This window comes from Lolium perenne, chromosome 3 (assembly GCF_019359855.2).
Source record: "Lolium perenne isolate Kyuss_39 chromosome 3, Kyuss_2.0, whole genome shotgun sequence".
NCBI lineage: Eukaryota > Viridiplantae > Streptophyta > Magnoliopsida > Poales > Poaceae > Lolium > Lolium perenne.
In genome coordinates, this window is record NC_067246.2 from 294,021,569 (window position 1) to 294,045,370 (window position 23,802).

At 41.9% G+C, this 23,802-nt stretch overlaps 2 protein-coding genes across 3 annotated transcripts; both read right to left on the bottom strand.

Annotated features, from left to right (window-relative positions):
- Positions 1-12: 12 nt before the first annotated feature.
- Positions 13-2,673, bottom strand: LOC127345140 (uncharacterized). Its single transcript, XM_051371573.2, has 6 exons — positions 2,229-2,673; positions 1,568-1,643; positions 1,132-1,262; positions 959-1,029; positions 734-815; positions 13-327 (listed from the first exon to the last, which is right to left on the bottom strand). Exons 1-6 carry the CDS (start codon positions 2,586-2,588, stop codon positions 307-309), a joined length of 741 nt encoding a protein of 246 aa, XP_051227533.1. The 5' UTR covers positions 2,589-2,673; the 3' UTR covers positions 13-306.
- Positions 2,674-2,959: 286 nt separating this feature from the next.
- Positions 2,960-8,902, bottom strand: LOC127345136 (PHD finger protein ALFIN-LIKE 5). 2 transcript variants are annotated; one of them, XM_051371568.2, is made up of 5 exons: positions 8,666-8,902; positions 8,541-8,573; positions 7,431-7,659; positions 3,573-3,708; positions 2,960-3,495 (listed from the first exon to the last, which is right to left on the bottom strand). In XM_051371568.2, exons 1-5 carry the CDS (start codon positions 8,769-8,771, stop codon positions 3,208-3,210), a joined length of 792 nt encoding a protein of 263 aa, XP_051227528.1. In that variant the 5' UTR covers positions 8,772-8,902; the 3' UTR covers positions 2,960-3,207. The 2 variants fall into 2 exon arrangements, with proteins under 2 accessions (XP_051227528.1, XP_051227527.1); XM_051371567.2 differs by having other exon boundaries at positions 3,035-3,498.
- Between the last annotated feature and the right edge of the window lie 14,900 nt (positions 8,903-23,802).

The window sequence follows — 23,802 nt, forward strand, 5'->3', positions numbered from 1 at the left end:
GGTGAAAAGCAGTTTAGCAAAAGAAAGAGTTGTATCTCTTAAGTTTATACTAAATAGCTCCAATTTTTCAAGGCATCATCCGGCAATGGCAATACATGAGAGTACAATTGCACTGTACCACAACAAAGTCACAAATTTGGGTGGCAAACAAGCTGGCACGATAGCCCTGTTGGCAGTAACCATGAGTATGTTTGCATTCCTTGCACAGGAATTGGGTATAAGTTCCAAAGGCATGCCATGAAATCAACAGTAATTAACACCTTGGCACCTGTGCCACAGCTGAAGATGACAGCATGACAAAGGGTCTCATCTCAGTGGCTTCAGTCCCTGCAGAGACAAAACACTGTTAAGATCGTCTTCATTTTAGAGTAGCAAGCAATAAGCATGCAACAAACTAAATATCTTGAGAGTGAAAATATTGGGTTTAGAGTTCAGCCAATACTCAAACTTATGACTCATATGGCAAAATTAGATGTCACACAAACTAACCCATTGTTTAGCTAACAAAAAGTTTCAAACAATATTATTTCTAAAGAATACTGTAAAGTAAGAGATCATGTAATTATCTAGCGATTTAGACACTGAGATCCTAGTATTGGTACAACTATGTTTTTGTACACTGGGACCTGAGTGACAAGACTCTGGAATGATGATTTTTTGCATGTAATCTGTGATAGTCTCTCCTTAATGAACAGATATGTATAACAGGCCAGGCCCTAATTTGCAAGAATACCTTGGAAGCTCGCAGTTCATTTGCAGCCGCTCGCAAAGAATCATCTGATAAAATTAACCGTGACAGAGCACCAGTGCTTAAGCTGCAATATGTAAAATTGTTCAGCATACTATATAGAAGGTGGCTTTATAAACCCAAATGCAATGCTGACAACTAGCATCCTTTTTGATAATAGATTGATTGTTTAGTCAAACTTCCAAAAACGACTAGAAAGCCATGCATTACCCTAGAATTTTCGCTGCCTCTGATACAGAACCTTCAACAGCAAATAGAAGATCCAATAGAGCTTGCATTCCCTGCTCACCAAATGAGAATGTGGAAAATAAGGGATTAAAATTGGCAACGCTGAGGGTGAAATAAAAAAAAAACTTGGCATGTGTGTACAAAGAGAATCATACCGGAGAAAATTTAATGTTATTTGGGCCAATCTGGTTGCCAACATCCTTTGATCGAATGGTAGACTTCAGGGGCAGAATCTGAAGAAGCTCAACCGGAGGAGTGTAGTTGTCGAGGTTTATCGGCCTCCTAACTGATAAGATTGAGTTGGTGAACAACCAAAGTATTGTATGGCTAGCATGGAAGTTGAAAATGGAAATGAAATGTAAACATAGCTTAATTATTCTCACTGCTGTAAATTATGGCAAGTGCATGGTGATCAAGATAAAAAATTATGAAACATTAGGTTGTTTCCTGGAGGTCATTTGCAACAAACAAAATGGTTTGCTGATTTTGCATAGGTTACAACATCATAATTTGGGTGTGCACGAAATTACTTTTACATTTGGTGAGCAAAGAAAAAAACAACCTGCAAAAACTGAAGCACGTCACACTGACCTTTAAGCGCAATCAAGGTCCGAAGCCGAGATAAAGCGGATGACCGATTCTTATGTTGTGACCTATCCTCCACAGCCTGTGGGGAACCATAATGAGAATAAACTATCACGCAAAAGAGGGGAAAAGAGCTAGTTCTACCATAAGATAGTTGACAGTAATGGAAATATGAAATCATGCATTTAGCTGATCTGAAGTTCAGTTTGTAAGTCTCGTACTTTCTGCCACATTTTCGACTTAATGGGGAAACCAATATTCCTACTCTTCAAACAGTAGGAACTCGGTAAGCATTGTAATGTTCATTTAAGAAGGTTGGTGCATCATGTGTTTGGGTTACAGAGATGGATGAAGGCTGCCGCACCATCAATGGGAAGGATGATACATCGATCTTCATCAATTCAACCTTGTGGTTGTGGGTGCACTAATTTATCTATATGTTACTTGGCGACAAGCCGGCGGAATCTCCCAATTAGGCAATGCGCCTCCCATTTTCTTCATAATCGAAGAGGTACGTAGTAGGTAAATCATATGGAAGGGGAAAAAATAGTACAGAGTACATGAAAGCTGAATCCCACCGCCGAGACGCTGCAACTCTACAGCTAGAATCAGCCCCCGTCAAAGCAAAAGCACAAGGAGATAATAGAGCGGGTTAGCGGAAGCCGACCTGGGCGACGATGCCTGTGGGGTGGTGGCGGAGCCGGACGGCGGACTCGCGCTTGTTGCGGTGCTGGCCGCCGGGCCCCGACGACTTGAACGTGCCCATGTCGCACTGCGCCATGAGCTCGTCGTCGCTCATCCCCAGGTAGTTTTCGTACTTTGCCTGGTCATCGTCCTCCTCCTTGCCGCCACCGTCGCCGCTGCTGGGGCCATGCGAGCTGGTGGACGCGGCGGAGGCGGAGAAGGAGAGGGACGGGAAGCGGAGGGTGGGAGGTAGGCCGTGGCTCCGGAGCCGCGAAGGTAGGCTGGAGGGGGCGTAGAGAGGGGAGCAGCAGCGGGTGGTTAGTCGGAGGAGGGCTCGCGCCATCCCGCCGGAGCGGAGGAGGAAGAAGGGTCGGATGCGGCGCGGTGGATGGATCGTCTTCTTCGGCCGGATGGAATATTTCTGTGGGTTTGGGCTCTGATAGTGGCCAGGTTTCACTACTTGGGCTTCGCCGTGATTGTGCGGGCCGCATGGGCTCTCGTCGTCCACGTCGCGTAGGCCCGCTAGGCCGCGTGTCCTCCATCTGAAGATAAGAACTGGTCAGTCCAGTACTTGCGCCATGTTGTTCTGCAACACACAGAACACAGGCAACAACACAGTACATGGAGAAACGAATGATGAACAACAGATTTAAGACATATTCTAGCAATTCAAGATCAGTGCAAATTTCAGGCCGAATGATGGCAACAGAGTCATGAACTAGAGGATCCACGAATAATGAAGAAATGGTCAGTTGGCAGTACCCTGAGCCGACAGTTTACAGGCTGATGTCAACAACACACGAAAATCTCAAGTTTCTTAAATAAAAAACACACACGCTTACAGACTAGTTGGAAACTAAGCCATAAATAATGATGATATCTAGAGACCTTGACGCTCTTGACGCAGATGGTTTTTTCCTTGCAGCGAGCAACTTTCCTCCGATGACACTTTTTGCCACTGCTCATGTCTTGATCCTCTTGTTGCTGTTGCCGTTGCCGCAGTCTGGGCACCGGTACTGCTTGATATGCTCCGCCCGGGCGGGGGTGATCTTGACGCACTTCCCATGGTACCACTTCTCGCAGTTGTCGCAGCAGATCCAGAACTCGTCCTTGCCATCGTTGGTCCCACAGGTTCCGCACAGGGTGTTGTCGTGCTCTTCTTCCTCATCATCACCGCCGTCGTCGCCGCTATCCTCGTCTTCATCCTTGGGGGCTGACAGCTTAGCCTTCGCACGAGGTTCGGCCCTCGACTGCTGCAGGCACAAAGTGTCATGACCAGGAGTCCAGGTAGGATGCATATAATTACAAGAAGGGCATTTGCACTTACCACTTTCGAACTAGGCTTGTTGCTCTTGCTACTACTGTTGGTGTTGGGTGTCTTCTCCTTGGACTGTCTCTTGGCAGCTCCTGTCACTACCTCATATATAGTGGGCAAGTTGTTTATCATGTTGAAGAGTCGCCTCCTGGAACAGAAAATAAAGCAGCATGAAAATGAAGTCTTAAAAGGTTTACAAGTGTCACCAGCATAAATTAATCAACTAAAACATAACAAATCCAGATAATGTACAGTGTGACTGTAAAGATTTTGCAAAGTAACCTTTCAGTAAGACACAAATAGCTCCCCCATAGTTGCAAATAAAAATAGTTTCTGAAAGATACAATAATCCCATGGGACCAAAGATAAGCTAATCATTTTTTTCCAACAGGATAGGAAACGTCTCTCCTCTCTGTCTTAGGATTATGAGGTTGTCTTGATTCAGCTAAGAAAACAATATTATTATCCTCAAAATAATTAGCCACTCAGCACTGCTTCTTACTTGGGACACAATCAGGTACAGGTTACCATCCTATGTTCCCACAGGAAACATGGGAGAAAACAATGTTAAAGGAGAGAAGAAAATATCAAGGTCCTTCTGTAAAGGAAATCCACAGAAAGACAATGGAGTGATTCACCCCGACACCCCATTGTTCCCTAGCCATTTATCCAATATGAGATCCTGCATGAGAACTATTATTACCAAGGTTTTAATGTCCAGAACAACGTCTCCATCATCTAATATGAATTAGAAAATGCCACAATATATCAAAGTAAATAAAAAACACAAGAGCCCCGTTTCCGTACCCCCCCCCCCACACACACACACAGAGAAATCCCTTAATTAGTTAATTAAGAGTATTAAATCAGGTTGGTCAGGCAAAGCCCATATCCAAGCCCTGTATACCCACATACTCACCTATTCTATACGTTATTTCCGCAGCGAACCCAGCGTCCCAATCACGACCCTCCTTCTCACGTCCTGCTTGTGATCCCACGAAAACAGGGCGCCCATCTCTGCTCCTCGGAGGCGACCATCTCCGCTCTTCGCTGGCGGCCACTAATCGGTCCCGCCCGCCTACACCTCGTCGGTTTTGGCCACATTTTTCTCATGCTGACGCCGCCGACGAGCTTGAGACACTACTTTAGCCGCCCGCCGGCTCCACAGCTTGATGCCCCCGACGGTGCCAGCAAGCTGTGAATTCTTCAGCATTATTTACAAGTACAGAGGCTAGTCGCTGGCAGTGGCAGTTTAACCAGATACAGGTTTCCGATCGGCCGCTGTTGAAACTGAAACACATTATATGCACGGGTCTCTCCATCGGTCGGCCCGGAGTCCAAGGAAAAACCACACCTATCTCATCTACACTACACCTCGAGTTAGCTAGCCATCACAACCACCACCCGCTCCTCCCAGGCCGCCGGACGCCTCCTGCTTGTCGTGGCACTGCTCTGCCTACGCTCCTTCATTTCTGTCGAGGGCACAAAATCAGCTCGTTCCTCAGGGGCAAAAACTGCATTAAGCTCCTTCATCAGGGTTAACAACTACAACCACTCATGTTGGCGACCACCGTTGCAGGCGTGCCACCATGAGCGGTAGGGGATGAGGACGGGGCAACCATGAGCAGTTGGCGATGGTACAGGGCCATACAGACCATACGAAAACGATGTAAGAATACATCCATACCAAGTGTACGACGCCACGACGTGTACGGATCCAAATGGCCATACGGGTTTTAATATGGCTATACATAACTCTTAATTATTTCCTGATGCCTACCATGTCATTAATTATAAAGGGGTACAGGGAGATCTATCCATGGATTTCCTTTGTCATCTAAAAAGTATTAGGGTAGAAATATGGACATAGAATACTTGTCCCAAGGTCATTCAATTATGGCCATTGTTGACAACCATTTAAAGTTTGAATTGCCTACAAGAGACAACTTAAGAATGAATACTCAATCTAACACGGTACACAACAAAACATTAGTTTCACACACAAAAGATTAATTCTACTGCTCACTACATTGTGCATGAAAAGAGTTTAGGGGAAGCATTGTGTTAGGCCTAGAAAATTGAAATGCCATAGATTTGTTGCTTTCCTTTGGAAAAAGATTGCCAGAGATTTGTAAATGATTAATGGCAGTTCTTACTTTCAAATATAAGAATGCAAGCTGAAGATCATTTGATTTTGTAATGTTTAATCATGTTACCTCGCGTTCAAAGTTTCAAACCCTCTTATAACATTGTGTACTGAAGTGCCTGGTAACATTTTTCATTTACCATAATCTGGTTTTGCAAAATTTATGTAAGTAGCATTATGCTGTCCAAAAAGTACAGCATGATGTTACAACACAAACTGCAGTAAGGAAGCAACTACTCATAGTAACAGAACCACTTTCTCAACTAAAATCATCCGTCGCAACATGAATAATGATCAACTGTGAAAAAAGCATAGTCTAGTCCAGATCTAGTGTATAATAACAAAGGAAGATGAGAATCAAAAGCGCAGCCATAGAACTGTACATAAAGCTTTAAATTCCAAGTGGCAGTTCAAAAGTATATGCAGCGATTATAGCATGTGAGTCTGAAACTATAACCGTTTCTCCATGCAACACAACTGATAGACACTAAAACACAGGTTGAGATGCCTGATGCACTAATAAAGTAATGTCTTAAAATTTGCATAAGTTATTTTTGTTACAATGATATAGTCAGGACAACAAAAGTGTAAATCATGGAACATGGTGTTTTGGCTCATATGTCTAGATGCACCCATTATGAAAAATGCATTTTGAATTTGGTTCAGAATATTTAAAAAATGAAGAAAAAAAATCTGTGTGAAAAAATATATTTTTGTGGCAATACCGGTGAAGACTATTTTGGAGCACCGAAAATTGTTTTTTTTTACAGAGAACACAAAATATGTCTTTTTTCACGAATTTGTGTGCGAACATAGAATGTCTAGATGTACACCCAGATATTTTTTCAGAATTTTTAACATTTTTAAATATGTTTTTTGGATAATGAGTGCATCTACACCTATGAGCCAAAGTAGATTTCCTAAATAATGGTTCTACAGTAGTTCTTTTAGAATATGTAATTCCTCATATATTATACACGAAAAGACAGAACAAGATACTGGAAGGTATAAATAATGTTGTGTAACCTTTATGAATCATGAATGGCAAAATAGCCTACAAAATATCATGCTAAAACATGGTTCTATTGTCCTATTCTCTACTGACAAAAAGAAGTGAAATAACTGCAAATGGAAAACACTAAGAACAAGTTAGGGACCATAATAACATACCATTTCGTTTACATTTTCTGCATTAACAAATTTGAACATTACACATTCCATATACAACCCTAACATTAAGAGATTGTGTGCATCGGAGCAACAGTAAAAGATTTTCCTCACGAGAATTAGGTGGATTACAATAAGTCTTCTCTGACTTAGGTGCAGTGGAACCCTTCCCATCTCTTTTTATTGAAATAAAAGGTGTATCAGAAATGGTGTACTTAGGTGCAGTAGAACGTACTTCTGTGTCATCTCAGACAGAACTTCCAGTAAATATTAGAGTGATAGTCATTAAAATACGACTCAAGAATATCAAAGAGTCACACCTTGCTTTGGTGTAGCCATAACAATCTTTTAAATTTTGCACTCATTCTACTTGAAATATCAGTCTACACTAAGGCATCTTTTAATAAAAAGAATCACAAGCTAACAACCAGAAACGCCAGTAATTAATCCTAAAACATGAACCCCTACTGCGTACTGTTCATAACATAATCAAAAGTGCACATGAGGGGAGGGGAGGGTAAGGACTGTGCACAGTTCAACCATAGTAGAATCATTACCTAGTTTCTTTGTCAAAGCCAAAGCGGGCTCCAAAGTAGAATGCTACAGACAGTAACCAGGAATCACTGTGAACTGCAACTAGCGCCAACCAATCCTTCTCATTCATTCCATCCCTAGCAAAGTTGATTCCTAATGCTGGTTCAGGGATCTCTGGGGGCACTTCCTCAGCTGGCAAGGTCACTTCCCATGTCTCATTGGGATATCCATAAAGGCACAAGTTCTCCTTTTCTGTTCAAAGCAAATGGAATCAGTAGCAGCAGCAATAACACTGTACAGCATCAGAGTGAGTAATTATGTCCATAGTTACAGTGATTAGAGCTCAGAAGCCGCTCTACTAGTATGCACAGTTGCTCACTAGAGTGCAAGTGTGAGGCATGTGGACCATCATAATATAATATTCAACAATGGTAAGCAACCAAAACTTGGCACTGGGTACATGAATGGTGTAAATAGAGCAACACGAATGAATAGGGTAAATAACGCAAGCAAGCAACCAACCAAGCGCAGTGCGATATCAATGCAGTGTGCTATGAATGGAGCAAAAGAAGCATTGATATATTCAGTGCAACTACTATCCAGTCCTGGCATTATGTCACGACTCGCTGAATTGGCAAGAGAAATGAATCTAATAAACCAAGAGCGCATACTCAAGTATGCAGACCCGCAAAGACACCGAAGCACACCGAAAGTCAACTGGTCAATAACCCATGCCACCCATTGGCCTAAAATATTCTGCGTATTTCAGAAGAGTAGTTCTTTTTCTCTAATCTACCAATCTCAGTCTGACGGCAACAGCGGCAGTGCTAGGTTCCAACAAGAAACGAAGACTGATTCCCCAGTTCCAATCAAGGCCCCCCGGAATACTTTTCTGTGTCTGGATGAACTACGGCCCCGAGTACCAATCTCCCAACAAAACCCGTAGCCACCAGTAATTCCGAACTCCAGGCACCACGTGAGAGAGAGAGAGAGAAGGAAAAGAAGATTTCTCCAATTTTAGCTTCCAATCTCACAGCAAAGCGGCCAAACTCAAACGACCAGAACACAAGAAGCCTCTACATTCCATAATCCCCGACAGAGAAGGGGGAACCGAAGAGATCGAACGCGCTCACCGGGGTCGCAGAGCTTGAAAAACTTGTCCACATCTGCAACAGCAGCAAAGGAAACAAGAGCTGAATCAGGCGAATCAAGGCAGGCTGAAGGGAATAGGGGGCCGATTCGGTAGGGAGGGGCGTACCGTCGGTAAGGGCCCTGATCATGCCGGCGCGGCGGCCGCGGAGGTCGCGGAAGACCTCCTCCGCCGTGCGCGCGGTGTAGGCCGCTCCGGCGCCGCCGCCGTCCATGGGGGCGTGGGCAATGGCGTCTAGGGTTGGGGCGAGCGTGGAGGCGGGGGGCGGCGACGGGGAGTAGGCGGCGGTGGTGGGAGGGGAGCGGCAGGGAGAGAGAAATAGAAAGGGAGGGCAGCCTGGAGATGGAGGTGGAGATGGAGGAGGAGTGGGTTTTATTTCCGGGGAACTCTGGGGGTGTTTCCGCGACTATCTGTGGGCGGCTTGGGTGGGCTTGGTCGATCCGTTTCGTGTGTTCGGCTATGGCAAATCTCAGCCGTTCGTCACAACAGTTTATCGTTTTTCGTGTCCATCTAACTAGAGTTGGTAGGCACAAGTACCTTCTCTAGCATCGGTCCAATATTTTCCTCCTAACCATGCCTCTTCGACCAATTCCCCTACCTCTTCTCTGTCGTCGGTAGCTCCCATTCGTCTTGTAAACTCAATCTCTTTAATGAAGTTGCCTCCCTGGTTTCCATACTCATCGTTGACGACTCCACCCTACAACTCTAACCTTGTCAGGAAGTTAGGCATGGTTGAATCCCACTCTGCCTCGCAACTCCGACGAGGTCACAACCCGTTGAACCCAAAGAAGTAGGGGATGACCGGTAGATAAATGGAGTGTGTGCACGCGATTTAAGAAAAACCTTAGCCGTGGTAGGTATGTTACATGTAGCACTATCAACACATATTTGATTACCAGCTGAGAGAAATATCATACTGATACATCTCAAATGTATCTACTTTTTCAAGCACTTTGCTCAATGATTTACTCCGGAATTTCACCATACCTGGATAAAAAAGTTGAATCTGATGTTGTTTTTAGTCAAGTCTCTTTTTTGTCAAGTTTTTGTAGGAAAAAATTAGGAAAAAATACCACGGAAGTTTTTCACCAAAAGAAGGGACCTGGAGCTTTGGATCACGAGAGGGGAGCCACGAGGCCCGAACGAGGCTAGGTGGCGCGCCCTACTTCTTTGTGCGCGCCACCCAGGCCCGTTCGGCCCTCGGTCGTCGTCTCGCCTCCCCCTTCGCGAGGTGCTTTATATACCCTAAAAATCTACCCCTGGAAGGACACAACGTTTCGCGAAACAGAGCGCTGCCAAGACCACGATCTTCGTTTCGGGGGTCAGATTGATACTGCCCTCCACCCCGGAGAGAGGGATTTTGAGGGCTTATTTATCAATGGTGCGATTTGGCACTTTATAATTCCGGTCACCAATTCTGACCATTGGATCTCCCTCAAAATATAAAAACTGACCATAGGATCTCCACGATATATCAAGTAACCTTTTTATTTTGACCTAACTCTTAACGTGATGTCCCTTCTTTCTTCAACTGGCAATGTCTTGTTGGAGATATGCCCAAGAGGCAATAATAAAATGGTTATTATAATATCTTTGAGTTTATGATAATGTTTACATACCATGCTATAATTGTATTAACCGAAACATTGATACATATGTGTTATGTGAACAACAAGGAGTCCCTAGTAAGCTCTTGTATAAACTAGCTTGTTGATTAATAGATGATCATCGTTTCATGATCATGAACATTGGATGTTATTAATAATAAGGTTATGTCATTATGTGAATGATATAATGGACACACCCAATTAAGCGTAGCATAAGATCACGTCATTAAGTTATTTGCTATAAGCTTTCGATACATAGTTACCTAGTCCTTATGACCATGAGATCATGTAAATCACTTATACCGGAAAGGTACTTTGATTACATCAAACGCCACTGCATAAATGGGTGGTTATAAAGGTGGGATTAAGTATCCGGAAAGTATGAGTTGAGGCATATGGATCAACAGTGGGATTTGTCCATCCCGATGACGGATAGATATACTCTGGGCCCTCTCGGTGGAATGTCGTCTAATAGCTTGCAAGCATATGAATGGTTCATAAGAGACCACATACCACGGATGCAGTAAAGAGTACTTGTCATGAGACGAGGTTGAACGAGGTATAGAGATACCGATGATCAAACCTCGGACAAGTAAAATATCGCGTGACAAAGGGAATTGGTATCGTATGTGAATGGTTCATTCGATCACTAAAGTCATCGTTGAATATGTGGGAGCCATTATGGATCTCCAGATCCCGCTATTGGTTATTGGTCGGAGAGAGTTCTCAACCATGTCTACATAGTTCGCGAACCGTAGGGTGACACACTTAAGGTTTGATGTCGTTTAAGTAGATACGGAATATGGAATGGAGTTCGAAGTTTTGTTCGGAGTCTCGGATGGGATCCGGGACATCACGAGGAGTTCCGGAATGGTCCGGAGAATAAGATTCATATATAGGAAGTCACTTTCCAAGTTTGGAAATGATCCGGTGAATTTATGGAAGGTGGTTTCTAGAATTATCCGGAATAAATCACTATGGAAGAAGGAGTCCCGGAGGGACTCCATAAACCCTAACCAGCCAACCAAGTGGGAGGGTGGAGTCCATGGTGGACTCCACCTCCTTGGCCGGCCAAGAAAAGGGGGAAGGGGAGAGTCCCTGTCCCTCTAGGTTTCGTCCATAAGGAAGTTTTTCTGTTGGGGTCTTATTCGAAGACTTTGGGCAAACCCTTGGGGTTCCACCTATATAATGAGGAGGAGAGGGAGGGGGCAGCCCATGGCTTGGCTGCACCACCCCTGCCCCCTTGAGGCCGGCGCCCATAGCCCCCTCTCCCCAAACCCTAGCCTCCCCTCCTCCACATACAAACTCCCGCAGCGCATAGGCGAAGCCCTGCCGGAGTTCTCCACCACCACCGCCCCCGCGCCGTCTTGCGGCCGGGATTCCGCGGAGGCTCTACTTCTTCCGCTGCCCGCTGGAACGGGGAGAAGGACATCGTCTTCATCAACACCGAACGTGTGACCGAGTACGGAGGTGCTGCCCGATCGTGGCACCGTGATCAAGATCTTCTACGCGCTTTTGCAAGCGGCAAGTGATCGTCTACCGCAGCAATAAGAGCCTACTCTTATAGGCTTTGGAAATCTTCAAGGGTGGGTCTTGATCATCTCCTCGTTGCTCCCGTCTTCTAGATTGCATCTTGGCTTGGATTGCGTTCTCGCGGTAGGAAATTTTTTGTTTTCTATGCAACGAATCCCTACAGTGGTATCAGAGCCGTGTCTATGCATAGATGGTTGCACGAGTAGAACACAATGGTTTTGTGGGCGTTGATGGTCTTATTGTTTTTAGTTTGAGTACTTTGCATCTTTGTGGCATAGTGGGATGAAGCGGCTCGGACTAACTTTACATGACCGCGTTCATGAGACTTGTTCCTCGTTCGACATGCAACTTGTATTGCATAAGAGGCTTTGCGGGTGTCTGTCTCTCCTACTATAGTGAAGATTCAATTTACTCTTCTATTGACAACATTAGTATCACCGTTGTGGTTCATGTTCGTAGGTAGATTAGATCTTACTCGAAAACCCTAAACCACGTAAAATATGCAAACCAAATTAGAGACGTCTAACTTGTTTTTGCAGGGTTTGGTGATGTGATATGGCCATGATGTGATGATGAATATGTATGAGATGATCATTATTGTATTGTGGCAACCGGCAGGAGCCTTATGGTTGTCTTTGAATTTCATGTTGAGTAGTATTTCAAAGTAGTTGTAATAGTTGCTACATGAGGTGAACAACCATGAAGACGGCGCCATGGACCTTGACGCTACGCCGACGATGATGGAGATCATGCCCGTTGATGATGGAGATCATGTCCGTGCTTTGGAGATGAAGATCGAAGGCGCAAAGACAAAAGGGCCATATCATATCACATATGAATTGCATGTGATGTTAATCCTTTATGCATCTTATTTTGCTTAGAACGCGGCGGTAGCATTATAAGATGATCCCTCACATTAATATCAAGATAATAAAGTGTTCTCCCCTCGTATGCACCGTTGCCAAAGTTTGTCGTTTCAAAGCATCTCGTGATGATCGGATGTGATAGATTCAACGTTCATATACAACGGGTGTAAGCCATGTTGCACACGCGGAATACTTGGGTTTGCTTGATGAGCCTAGCATGTACAGACATGGCCTCGGGACAACGGACACCGAAAGGTTGAACACGAGTCATATGGATGATATGATCAACATGTTGATGTTCACCATTGAAGCTACATCATCTCACGTGATGATCGGTTTTGGTGTAGTGGATTTGGATTGTGTACCACTTAACAACTATGAGGGATGTTGTATTAAGTGGGAGTTCATTAGTAATTAGATTAAAACATGAACTAATTATCATAAACATAGTCTGAGTAGTATTTTGAATTAATTTTTGTAGTATTGGCATCCGTTTTTCTACCATGCGCTAGTCTTGTTATTGAGATAGAAATACTGTTAAAATCTGACAAGAAACTTTACGGATTGGTACCGTATTGTTAAAGAATCAAGAATTAATTAAGTTCTATTGCAAACTTTTAGTAAACCTCACATTGTTGATTCAAAGAACTATGGTTTCAATTAGTACCTAAAGTTATCTTGTCTCCGTGAAACTTGAAAGTTCAAATATGTTTGAAAAGTAAGGAGCTGAAAATTTAGTTTTCAGAAATAATCAAGGTTTGAGATATATGTGATATCTAAGACCTTATTGCAAGATGATAGAATATAATTTGGTGAGACTACATAAACTCATAAGTTTTATGGGAATGTACGAAGGTTGAAGACGCAAGGCGTCCCAATCCTCCAACTATTGGGGCACTAACGATATTCGCATATCCATGAAGTGATCGTCCTTAGTATGCATCGTTGCTAAGACTCGTCGTTTCGAAGCATCACGTGATGATCGGGTGTGATAGATTCTACGTGTGCATACAACGGGTGCAAGCCAGATTTGCACATACGAATACCAAGGTTAAAACTTTACGAGCCTAGCATGTACAGACATGGTCTCGGAAAGTCGTCATGATATGATGGATAAAATTATGAGTGAAATTGTTCATCATATTACAAAGTTACTAATAGTGAAATCTGAAACACTTGTCATATGATGATCAACTTAAAGTAAGAACCTCAAGGTTATTGGTATTTGACCAACAAACCTAGAAGTTAATAATGTTAAAGTGTTTTTCTGAATAATGAGGAAAGCTAAAAAAGAAACTGCAAAAGATATTTTGGCAAAAAGAAAAGAAAAGACTAGAAAGTCTAGCTCAGGTGTATATAAATGATATACATATTATGGTTGTATTCCTAGTTAAGTCACACTGTGAAATTCTTGGGTATTAGTACTATATTGGTTGGTATGAAGTGTCATACAAAACAACGCAATACAAGAATACAATGGCCAAGTGACTGACAAGGAATATGATAGGAATGCACGTCTAGAACAAAATAAAGTGTTATTATGTTCGTCGTTAGCATTCTATCTAGCCCTTAGAATTTATAATAAAGAACTTAATAATTGTTATTTTGCTCTGGTCAAATGAAAACAATGAGTTGTTCAAATTATGACATTACTCCATGTACGATGGATAAGTTATTATAAATCTTAATGGTGAAACACACATACATAACACTGACGCTAAAATGTCATAAGGCAAATGATTTGAATTCCACTTATTTGTGGAACCGCCATTTAGGTCATGTTAGAAAGGAACGCATGAAGGAACTTGATACGTCTCCGACGTATCGATAATTTCTTATGTTCCATGCCACATTATTGATGACATCTACATGTTTTATGCACACTTTATGTCATATTCGTGCATTTTCTGGAACTAACCTATTAACAAGATGCCGAAGTGCCAGTTGATGTTTTCTGCTGTTTTTGGTTTCAGAAATCCTAGTAAGGAAATATTCTCGGAATTGGACGAAATCAACGCCCAGGGTCCTATTTTGCCACGAAGCTTCCAGAAGACCGAAGAGTCAACGGAGTGGGGCCACGAGGTGGCCAGGAGGGCAGGCGGCGCGGCCCCACCCTTGGCCGCGCCGCCCTGTCTCCTGGGCCCCTCGCGTCGCCCCCTGACCTACCCTTCCGCCTACTTAAAGCCTTCGTCGCGAAACCCCCAGTACCGAGAGCCACGATACGGAAAACCTTCCAGAGACGCCGCCGCCAATCCCATCTCGGGGGATTCAGAAGATCGCCTCCGGCACCCTGCCGTAGAGGGGAATCATCTCCCGGAGGACTCTACGCCGCCATGGTCGCCTCCGGAGTGATGTGTGAGTAGTCTACCCCTGGACTATGGGTCCATAGCAGTAGCTAGATGGTTGTCTTCTCCTCATTGTGCTTAATTGTCGGGTCTTGTGAGCTGCCGAACATGATCAAGATCATCTATCTGTAATTCTATATGTTGTGTTTGTTGGGATCCGATGAATAGAGAATACCATGTTATGTTGATTATCAATTTATATCTATGTGTTGTTTATGATCTTGCATGCTCTCCGTTATTAGTAGAGGCTCTGACCAAATTTTTACTCTTAACTCCAAGAGGGAGTATTTATGCTCGATAGTGGGTTCATGTCTCCGTGAATCTGGGGAAGTGACAGAAATCTCTAAGATTATGGATGTGCTGTTGCCACTAGGGATAAAACATTGGTGCTATGTTCGAGGATATAGTTACTGATTACATTACGCGCAATACTTAATGCAATTGTCTGTTGTTAGCAACTTAATACCGGAGGGGGTTCGGATGATAACCTGAAGGTGGACTTTTTAGGCATAGATGCATGCTGGATAGCGGTCTATGTACTTTGTCGTAATGCCCAATTAAATCTCACTATACTCATCATAATATGTATGTGCATGGTCATGCCCTCTTTATTTGTCAATTGCCCAACTGTAATTTGTTCACCCAACATGCTGTTTATCTTATGGGAGAGACACCTCTAGTGAACTGTGGATCCCGGTCCAATTCTCTATACTGAAATACAATCTACTGCAATACTATTCTACTGTTTTCTGCAATCAATCATCATCCACACTATACATCTAATCCTTTGTTACAGCAAGCCGGTGAGATTGACAACCTCGCTGTTTCGTTGGGGCAAAGTACTTGGTTTGTGTTGTGCAGGTTCCACGTTGGCGCCGGAATCCCTGGTGTTGCGCCGCACTACATCTCGCCGCCATCAACCTTCAACGTGCTTCTTGGCTCCTACTGGTTCGATTAAACCTTGGTTTCATACTGAGGGAAAACTTGCCGCTGTACGCATCACACCTTCCTCTTGGGGTTCCCAACGGTCGCGTGCTGTACGCGTATCAAGACTGTTTTATGGCGCCGTTGCCGGGGAGATCAAGACACGCTGCAAGGGAAGTCTCCACATCCCAATCTCTTTACTTTGTTTTTGTCTTGCTTTATTTTATTTACTACTTTGTTTGCTGCACTAAATCAAAATACAAAAAAATTAGTTGCTAGCTTTACTTTATTTACTATCTTGTTTTCTATATCAAAAACACAAAAAAATTAGTTACTTACATTTACTTTATCTAGTTTGCTTTATTTACTGTTGCTGAAATGGGTACTCCTGAAAATACTAAGTTGTGTGACTTCACAACCACAAATAATAATGATTTCTTATGCACACCTATTGCTCCACCTGCTACTACAGCAGAATTCTTTGAAATTAAACCTGCTTTACTGAATCTTGTTATGAGAGAGCAATTTTCTGGTGTTAGTTCTGATGATGCTGCTGCCCATCTCAATAATTTTGTTGAACTATGTGAATGTGAAATGCAAAAGTATAAAGATGTAGATGGTGACATTATAAAATTAAAATTGTTCCCTTTCTCATTAAGAGGAAGAGCTAAAGATTGGTTGCTATCTCTGCCTAAGAATAGTATTGATTCATGGACTAAATGCAAGGATGCTTTTATTGGTAGATATTATCCCCCTGCTAAAATTATATCTTTGAGGAGTAGCATAATGAATTTTAAACAATTGGATACTGAGCATGTTGCACAAGCATGGGAAAGAATGAAATCTTTGGTTAAAAATTGCCCAACCCATGGACTGACTACTTGGATGATCATCCAAACCTTTTATGCAGGACTGAATTTTTCTTCACGGAACCTATTGGATTCAGCTGCTGGAGGTACCTTTATGTCCATCACTCTTGGTGAAGCAACAAAGCTTCTTGATAATATGATGATCAATTACTCTGAATGGCACACGGAAAGAGCTCCACAAGGTAAGAAGGTAAATTCTGTCGAAGAAACCTCTTCCTTGAGTGATAAGATTGATGCTATTATGTCTATGCTTGTGAATGATAGGACTAATGTTGATCCTAATAATGTTCCGTTAGCTTCATTGGTTGCACAAGAAGAACATGTTGATGTAAACTTCATTAAAAATAATAATTTCAACAACAATGCTTACCGGAACAATTCTAGTAACAACTATAGGCCATATCCTTATAATAATGGCAACGGCTATGGTAATTCTTATGGGAATTTTTACAACAATAATAGGAATTCACCCCCTGGACTTGAAGCCATGCTTAAAGAATTTATTAGTACAAAAACTGCTTTTAACAAATCTGTTGAAGAAAAGCTTGGGAAAATTGATATACTTGCTTCTAAAGTCGATAGTCTTGCTGCTGATGTTGATCTTTTGAAATCGAAAGTTATGCCTAATGAAAATCATCATAATAAAATTGTTACTACAGCAAATGCCATCCAAGTTAGAATTAATGAGAATATAAGATTGATGGCCGAATTGCGTGCTAGGTGGGAAAGAGAAGAAAATGAAAAAGAAGATAATATAGCTAAAGTTTGGACTATTACCACCACTAGTAATGCTAATGCTACACAAGTTGCTGCACCTCCTACTAATACTAATAAAAGAATTGGTGTTAGCAATGTTTCCACTTCAAATACAAAGCGCGAAAAACTGCCTGAAACTGCTAAAACTGTCTGTGATAAAACTGCTGAAATTTTTTCCAACATTGGGGATGATGATCCCATTGCTTTAGATTATAATGGTTTGAATTTTGATGATTGCCACATCTCTGAAGTTATAAAGTTCTTACAAAAACTTGCTAAAAGTCCTAATGCTAGTGCTATAAATTTGGCTTTCACGAAACATATTACAAATGCTCTCATAAAAGCTAGAGAAGAGAAATTAGAACGCGAAGCTTCTATTCCTAGAAAGCTAGAGGATGGTTGGGAGCCCATCATTAAGATGAAGGTCAATGATTTTGATTGTAATGCTTTATGTGATCTTGGTGCAAGTATTTCTGTTATGCCTAAGAAAATTTACAATATGCTTAACTTGCCACCATTGAAAAATTGTTATTTGGATGTTAATCTTGCTGATCATTCTACAAAGAAACCTTTGGGGAAAGTTGATAATGTTCGCATTACCGTTAACAATAACCTTGTCCCCGTTGATTTTGTTGTCTTGGATATTGAATGCAATGCATCTTGTCCCATCATATTGGGAAGACCTTTTCTTCGAACTGTTGGTGCTATCATTGATATGAAGGAAGGTAATATTAAATATCAATTTCCTCTCAAGAAAGGTATGGAACACTTCCCTAGAAAGAGAATGAAGTTACCTTTTGATTCTATTATTAGAACAAATTATGATGTTGACACTTCATCTCTTGATAACACTTGATACACACTTTCTGCGCCTAGCTGAAAGGCGTTAAAGAAAAGCGCTTATGGGAGACAACCCATGTTTTTACTACAGTACTTTGTTTTTATTTTGTGTCTTGGAAGTTGTTTACTACTGTAGCAACCTCTCCTTATCTTAGTTTAGTGTTTTGTTGTGCCAAGTAAAGTCGTTGATAGTAAGGTTCATACTAGATTTGGATTACTGCGCAGAAACAGATTTCTTTGCTGTCACGAATCTGGGCAAAATTCTATGTAGGTAACTCAGAAAATTATGCCAATTTACGTGAGTGATCCTCAGATATGTGCGCAACTTTCATTCAATTTGAGCATTTTCATTTGAGCAAGTCTGGTGCCTCAATAAAATTCTTCAATACGAACTGTTCTGTTTTGACAGATTCTACCTTTTATTTCGCATTGCCTGTTTTGTTATGTTCGATGGATATTTTGATTCCATTGACTTTCAGTAGCTTTGTGCAATCTCCAGAAGTGTTAAGAATGATTATGTCACCTCTGAACATGTATATTTTGATTGTGCACTAACTCTCTAATGAGTTGTTTTGAGTTTGGTGTGGAGGAAGTTTTCAAGGATCAAGAGAGGGAGATGATACAACATGATCAAGGAGAGTGAAAGCTCTAAGCTTGGGGATGCCCCGGTGGTTCACCCCTGCATATATCAAGAAGACTCAAGCGTCTAAGCTTGGGGATGCCCAAGGCATCCCCTCCTTCATCGACAACATTATCAGGTTCCTCCCCTGAAACTATATTTTTATTCTGTCACATCTTATGTGCTTTACTTGGAGCGTCGGTTTGTTTTTGTTTTTGTTTTGTTTGAATAAAATGGATCCTAGCATTCTTTGTGTGGGAGAGAGACACGCTCCGCTGTTGCATATGGACAAGTATGTCCTTAGGCTTGATGTCTACGCCCCCTCCTTTTCCTGTAGACAGTGTTGGGCCTCCAAGAGCAGAGGTTTGTAGAACAGCAGCAAGTTTCCCTTAAGTGGATCACCCAAGGTTTATCGAACTCAGGGAGGAAGAGGTCAAAGATATCCCTCTCATGCAACCCTGCAACCACAAAGCAAGAAGTCTCTTGTGTCCCCAACACACCTAGTAGGTGCACTAGTTCGGCGAAGAGATAGTGAAATACAGGTGGTATAAATATATATGAGCAAGTAACGGCACTTAAAAAGTGCTTTGCCCAGGACGGTAGAACAAGCAGTAGTAACGCAGCAGTAGTAACGCAAGAAACAAGAAACAAGCAAATGATAGCAGTATTTAGGAACAAGGCCTAGGGATTAGACTTTCACTAGTGGACACTCTCAACTTTGATCACAAAACAGAATAGATAAATGCATACTCTACACTCTTGTTGGATGATGAACACATTGCGTAGGATTACACAAATCATCAATGCCGGAGTTAACAAGCTCCACAATTCAATGTTCATATTTAAATAACCTTAGAGTGCATGAAAGATCAATAAGACTAAACCAAGTACTAACATAGTATGCACACTGTCACCTTCACACTATGTAGGAGGAATAGATCACATTAATACCATCATAGCAATAGTTAACTTCATAATCTACAAGAGATCATAATCATAGCCTACGCCAAGTACTAACACGGATGCACACACTGTCACCATTACACCGTGCAGGAGGAATAAAACTACTTTAATAACATTACTAGAGTAGCACATAGATGAATTGTGATACAAAACACATTGCAATCATAAAGAGATATAAATAAGCACTTCACTATGCCATTCATAACAGTGAATAAGTATTCTGTGAAATATAGCCTAAGAGACCCACACGGTGCACACACTGTCACCTTTACACACGTGGGACAAGGAGTCTCCGGAGATCACATAAGTAAAATTCACTTGACTAGCATAACGACATCTAGATTACAAGCATCATCATATGAATCTCAATCATGTAAGGCAGCTCATGAGATTATTGTATTGAAGTACATAGGAGAGAGATGAACCACATAGCTACCGGTACAGCCCCGAGCCTCGATGGAGAACTACTCCCTCCTCATGGGAGACAGCAGCGTTGATGGAGATGGCGGTGGTGTCGATGGAGGAGCCTTCCGGGAGCACTTCCCCGTCCCGGCGGCGTGCCGGAACAGAGACTCCTGTCCCCCAGATCTTGGCTTCGCGATGGCGGCGGCTCTGGAAGGTTTTCTCTGGTTTCGTCGAACGTATCAGGGTTTTCGCGATGGAGGCTTTAAATAGGCGGAAGGGCAAGGTCAGTGGACTTCTGGGGGGCCCACACTATAGGGGGGCGCGCCCCCCCCCTTGGCCGCGCCGGCCTAGGGTCTGGTGGCCCTGTGCCCCCTCTCTGGCGGTTCTCGTGTGTTCGGATGCTTCCGGGCAAAATAGGAACCCGGGCGTTGATTTCGTCCGCCGATTCCGAGAATATTTCTTTACTAGGATTTACGAAACCAAAAACAGCAGAAACAAAGAATCGGCACTTCGCCCTCTTGTTAATAGGTTAGTTCCAGAAAATGCACGAATATGACATAAAGTGTGCATAAAACATGTAGATATCATCAATAATGTGGCATGGAACACAAGAAATTATCGATACGTCGGAGACGTATCAGCATCCCCAAGCTTAGTTCTGCTCGTCCCGAGCAGGTAAAACGATAATAAAGATAATTTCTGGAGTGACATGCCATCATAACCTTGATCATACTATTTGTAAAGCATATGTAGTGAATGCAGCGATCAAAACAATGTATATGACATGAGTAAACAAGTGAATCATAAAGCAAAGACTTTTCATGAATAGTACTTCAAGACAAGCATCAATAAGTCTTGCATAAGAGTTAACTCATAAAACAATAATTCAAAGTAAAAGCATTGAAGCAACACAAAGGAAGATTAAGTTTCAGCGGTTGCTTTCAACTTATAACATGTATATCTCATGGATATTGTCAACATAGAGTAATATAATAAATGCAATATGCAAGTATGTAGGAATCAATGCACAGTTCACACAAGTGTTTGCTTCTTGAGGTGGAGATAAATAGGTGAACTGACTCAACAATGAAAGTAAAAGAATGGTCCTCCATAGAGGAAAGCATCGATTGCTATATTTGTGCTAGAGCTTTTATTTTGAAAACATGAAACAATTTTGTCAACGGTAGTAATAAAGCATATGTATCATGTAAATTATATCTTACAAGTTGCAAGCCTCATGCATAGTATACTAATAGTGCCCGCACCTTGTCCTAATTAGCTTGGACTACCGGATCATCGTAATGCACATGTTTTAACCAAGTGTCACAAAGGGGTACCTCTATGCCGCCTGTACAAAGGTCTAAGGAGAAAGCTCGCATTGGATTTCTCGCTATTGATTATTCTCAACTTAGACATCCATACCGGGACAACATAGACAACAGATAATGGACTCCTCTTTTATGCATAAGCATGTAACAACAATTAATTTTTCTCATTTGAGATTGAGGATATATGTCCAAAACTGAAACTTCCACCATGGATCATGGCTTTAGTTAGCGGCCCAATGTTCTTCTCTAACAATATGCATGCTCTAACCATAAGGTGGTAGATCGCTCTTACTTCAGACAAGACGAACATGCATAGAAACTCACATGATATTCAACAAAGAGTAGTTGATGGCGTCCCCAGGAACATGGTTATCGCACAACAAGCAACTTAATAAGAGATAAAGTGCATAAGTACATATTCAATACCACAATAGTTTTTAAGCTATTTGTCCCATGAGCTATATATTGCAAAGGTGAATGATGGAATTTTAAAGGTAGCACTCAACCAATTTACTTTGGAATGGCGGAGAAATACCATGTAGTAGGTAGGTATGGTGGACACAAATGGCATAGTGGTTGGCTCAAGTATTTTGGATGCATGAGAAGTATTCCCTCTCGATACAAGGCTTAGGCTAGCAAGGCTATTTGAAACAAACACAAGGATGAACGGTGCAGCAAAACTCACATAAAAGACATATTGTAAACATTATAAGACTCTACGCCGTCTTCCTTGTTGTTCAAACTCAATACTAGAAATTATCTAGACCTTAGAGAGACCAAATATGCAAACCAAATTTTAGCATGCTCTATGTATTTCTTCATTAATGGGTGCAAAGCATATGATGCAAGAGCTTAAACATGAGCACAACAATTGCCAAGTATCACATTATCCAAGACATTATAGCAAATTACTACATGTATAATTTTCCAATTCCAACCATATAACAATTTAACGAAGAAGAAACTTCGCCATGAATACTATGAGTAGAAACTAAGGACATATTTGTCCATATGCAACAGCGGAGCGTGTCTCTCTCCCACACAATGAATGCTAGGATCCATTTATTCAAACAAAAACAAAAACAAAAACAAACCGACGCTCCAAGCAAAGCACATAAGATGTGACGGAATAAAAATATAGTTTCAGGGGAGGAACCTGATAATGTTGTCGATGAAGAAGGGAATGCCTTGGGCATCCCCAAGCTTAGACGCTTGAGTCTTCTTGATATATGCAGGGATGAACCACCGGGGCATCCCCAAGCTTAGAGCTTTCACTCTTCTTGATCATAGTATATCGTCCTCCTCTCTTGACCCTTGAAAACTTCCTTCACACCAAACTTCTCATAAACTTCATTAGAGGGGTTAGTATATAATCAAAAACTCACATGTTCAGAGGTGACACAATCATTCTTAACACTTCTGGACATTGCTCAAAGCTACTGAAAGGTAATGGAACAAAGAAATCCACCCAACACAGCGAAAGAAGCAATGCGAAATAAAAGGCAGAATCTGTCAAAACAGAACAGTCCGTAAAAACGAATTTTTAATAAATACTTCCGTTGCTCAGATCAGAAAACTCAAAACTAATGAAAGTTGCGTACATATCTGAGGAACACGCACGTAAATTGGCATATTTTTCTGAGTTATCTACAGAGAAAACAGCCCAGATTCGTGACAGATAGAAATCTGTTTCTGCGCAGAAATCCAAATCTAGTATCAACCTTCGATTAGAGGCTTCACTTGGCACAACCAAACACAAAACTAAGATAAGGAGAGGTTGCTATAGTAGTAAACAACTTCCAAGACACAAAATAAAAACAAAGTACTGTAGCAAAATAACACATGGGTTATCTCCCAAGAAGTTCTTTCTTTATAGCCATTAAGATGGGCTCAGCAGTTTTAATGATGCACTCGCAAGAAATAATATTTGAAGCAAAAGAGAGCATCAAAAGGCAAATTCAAAACACATTTAAGTCTAACATGCTTCCTATGAAAAGGAATCTTGTAAGTAAACAAGTTCATGAAGCATAATGCAACAAGCATATAAAGATAAAACAAGTGTAGCTTCAAAAATTTCAGCACATAGAGAGGTGTTTTAGTAACATGAAAATTTCTACCACCATATTTCCCTCTCTCATAATAACTTTCAGTAGCATCATGAGCAAACTCAACAATATAACTATCACATAA

Coding starts and splice junctions, on each gene's coding strand:
- LOC127345140 (XM_051371573.2), bottom strand. CDS start 2,588: ATGGCGCGAGCCCTCCTCCGACTAACCACCCGCTGCTGCTCCCCTCTC. Junction 1,644..2,228: donor CCACAGGCATCGTCGCCCAG/GTCGGCTTCCGC, acceptor GGTTCCCCACAG/GCTGTGGAGGATAGGTCACA. Junction 328..733: donor ATGAACTGCGAGCTTCCAAG/GTATTCTTGCAA, acceptor TTGTCTCTGCAG/GGACTGAAGCCACTGAGATG.
- LOC127345136 (XM_051371567.2), bottom strand. CDS start 8,771: ATGGACGGCGGCGGCGCCGGAGCGGCCTACACCGCGCGCACGGCGGAG. Junction 3,709..7,430: donor GGCTTTGACAAAGAAACTAG/GTAATGATTCTA, acceptor TTTCTGTTCCAG/GAGGCGACTCTTCAACATGA. Junction 3,499..3,572: donor ACAAGCCTAGTTCGAAAGTG/GTAAGTGCAAAT, acceptor TTGTGCCTGCAG/CAGTCGAGGGCCGAACCTCG.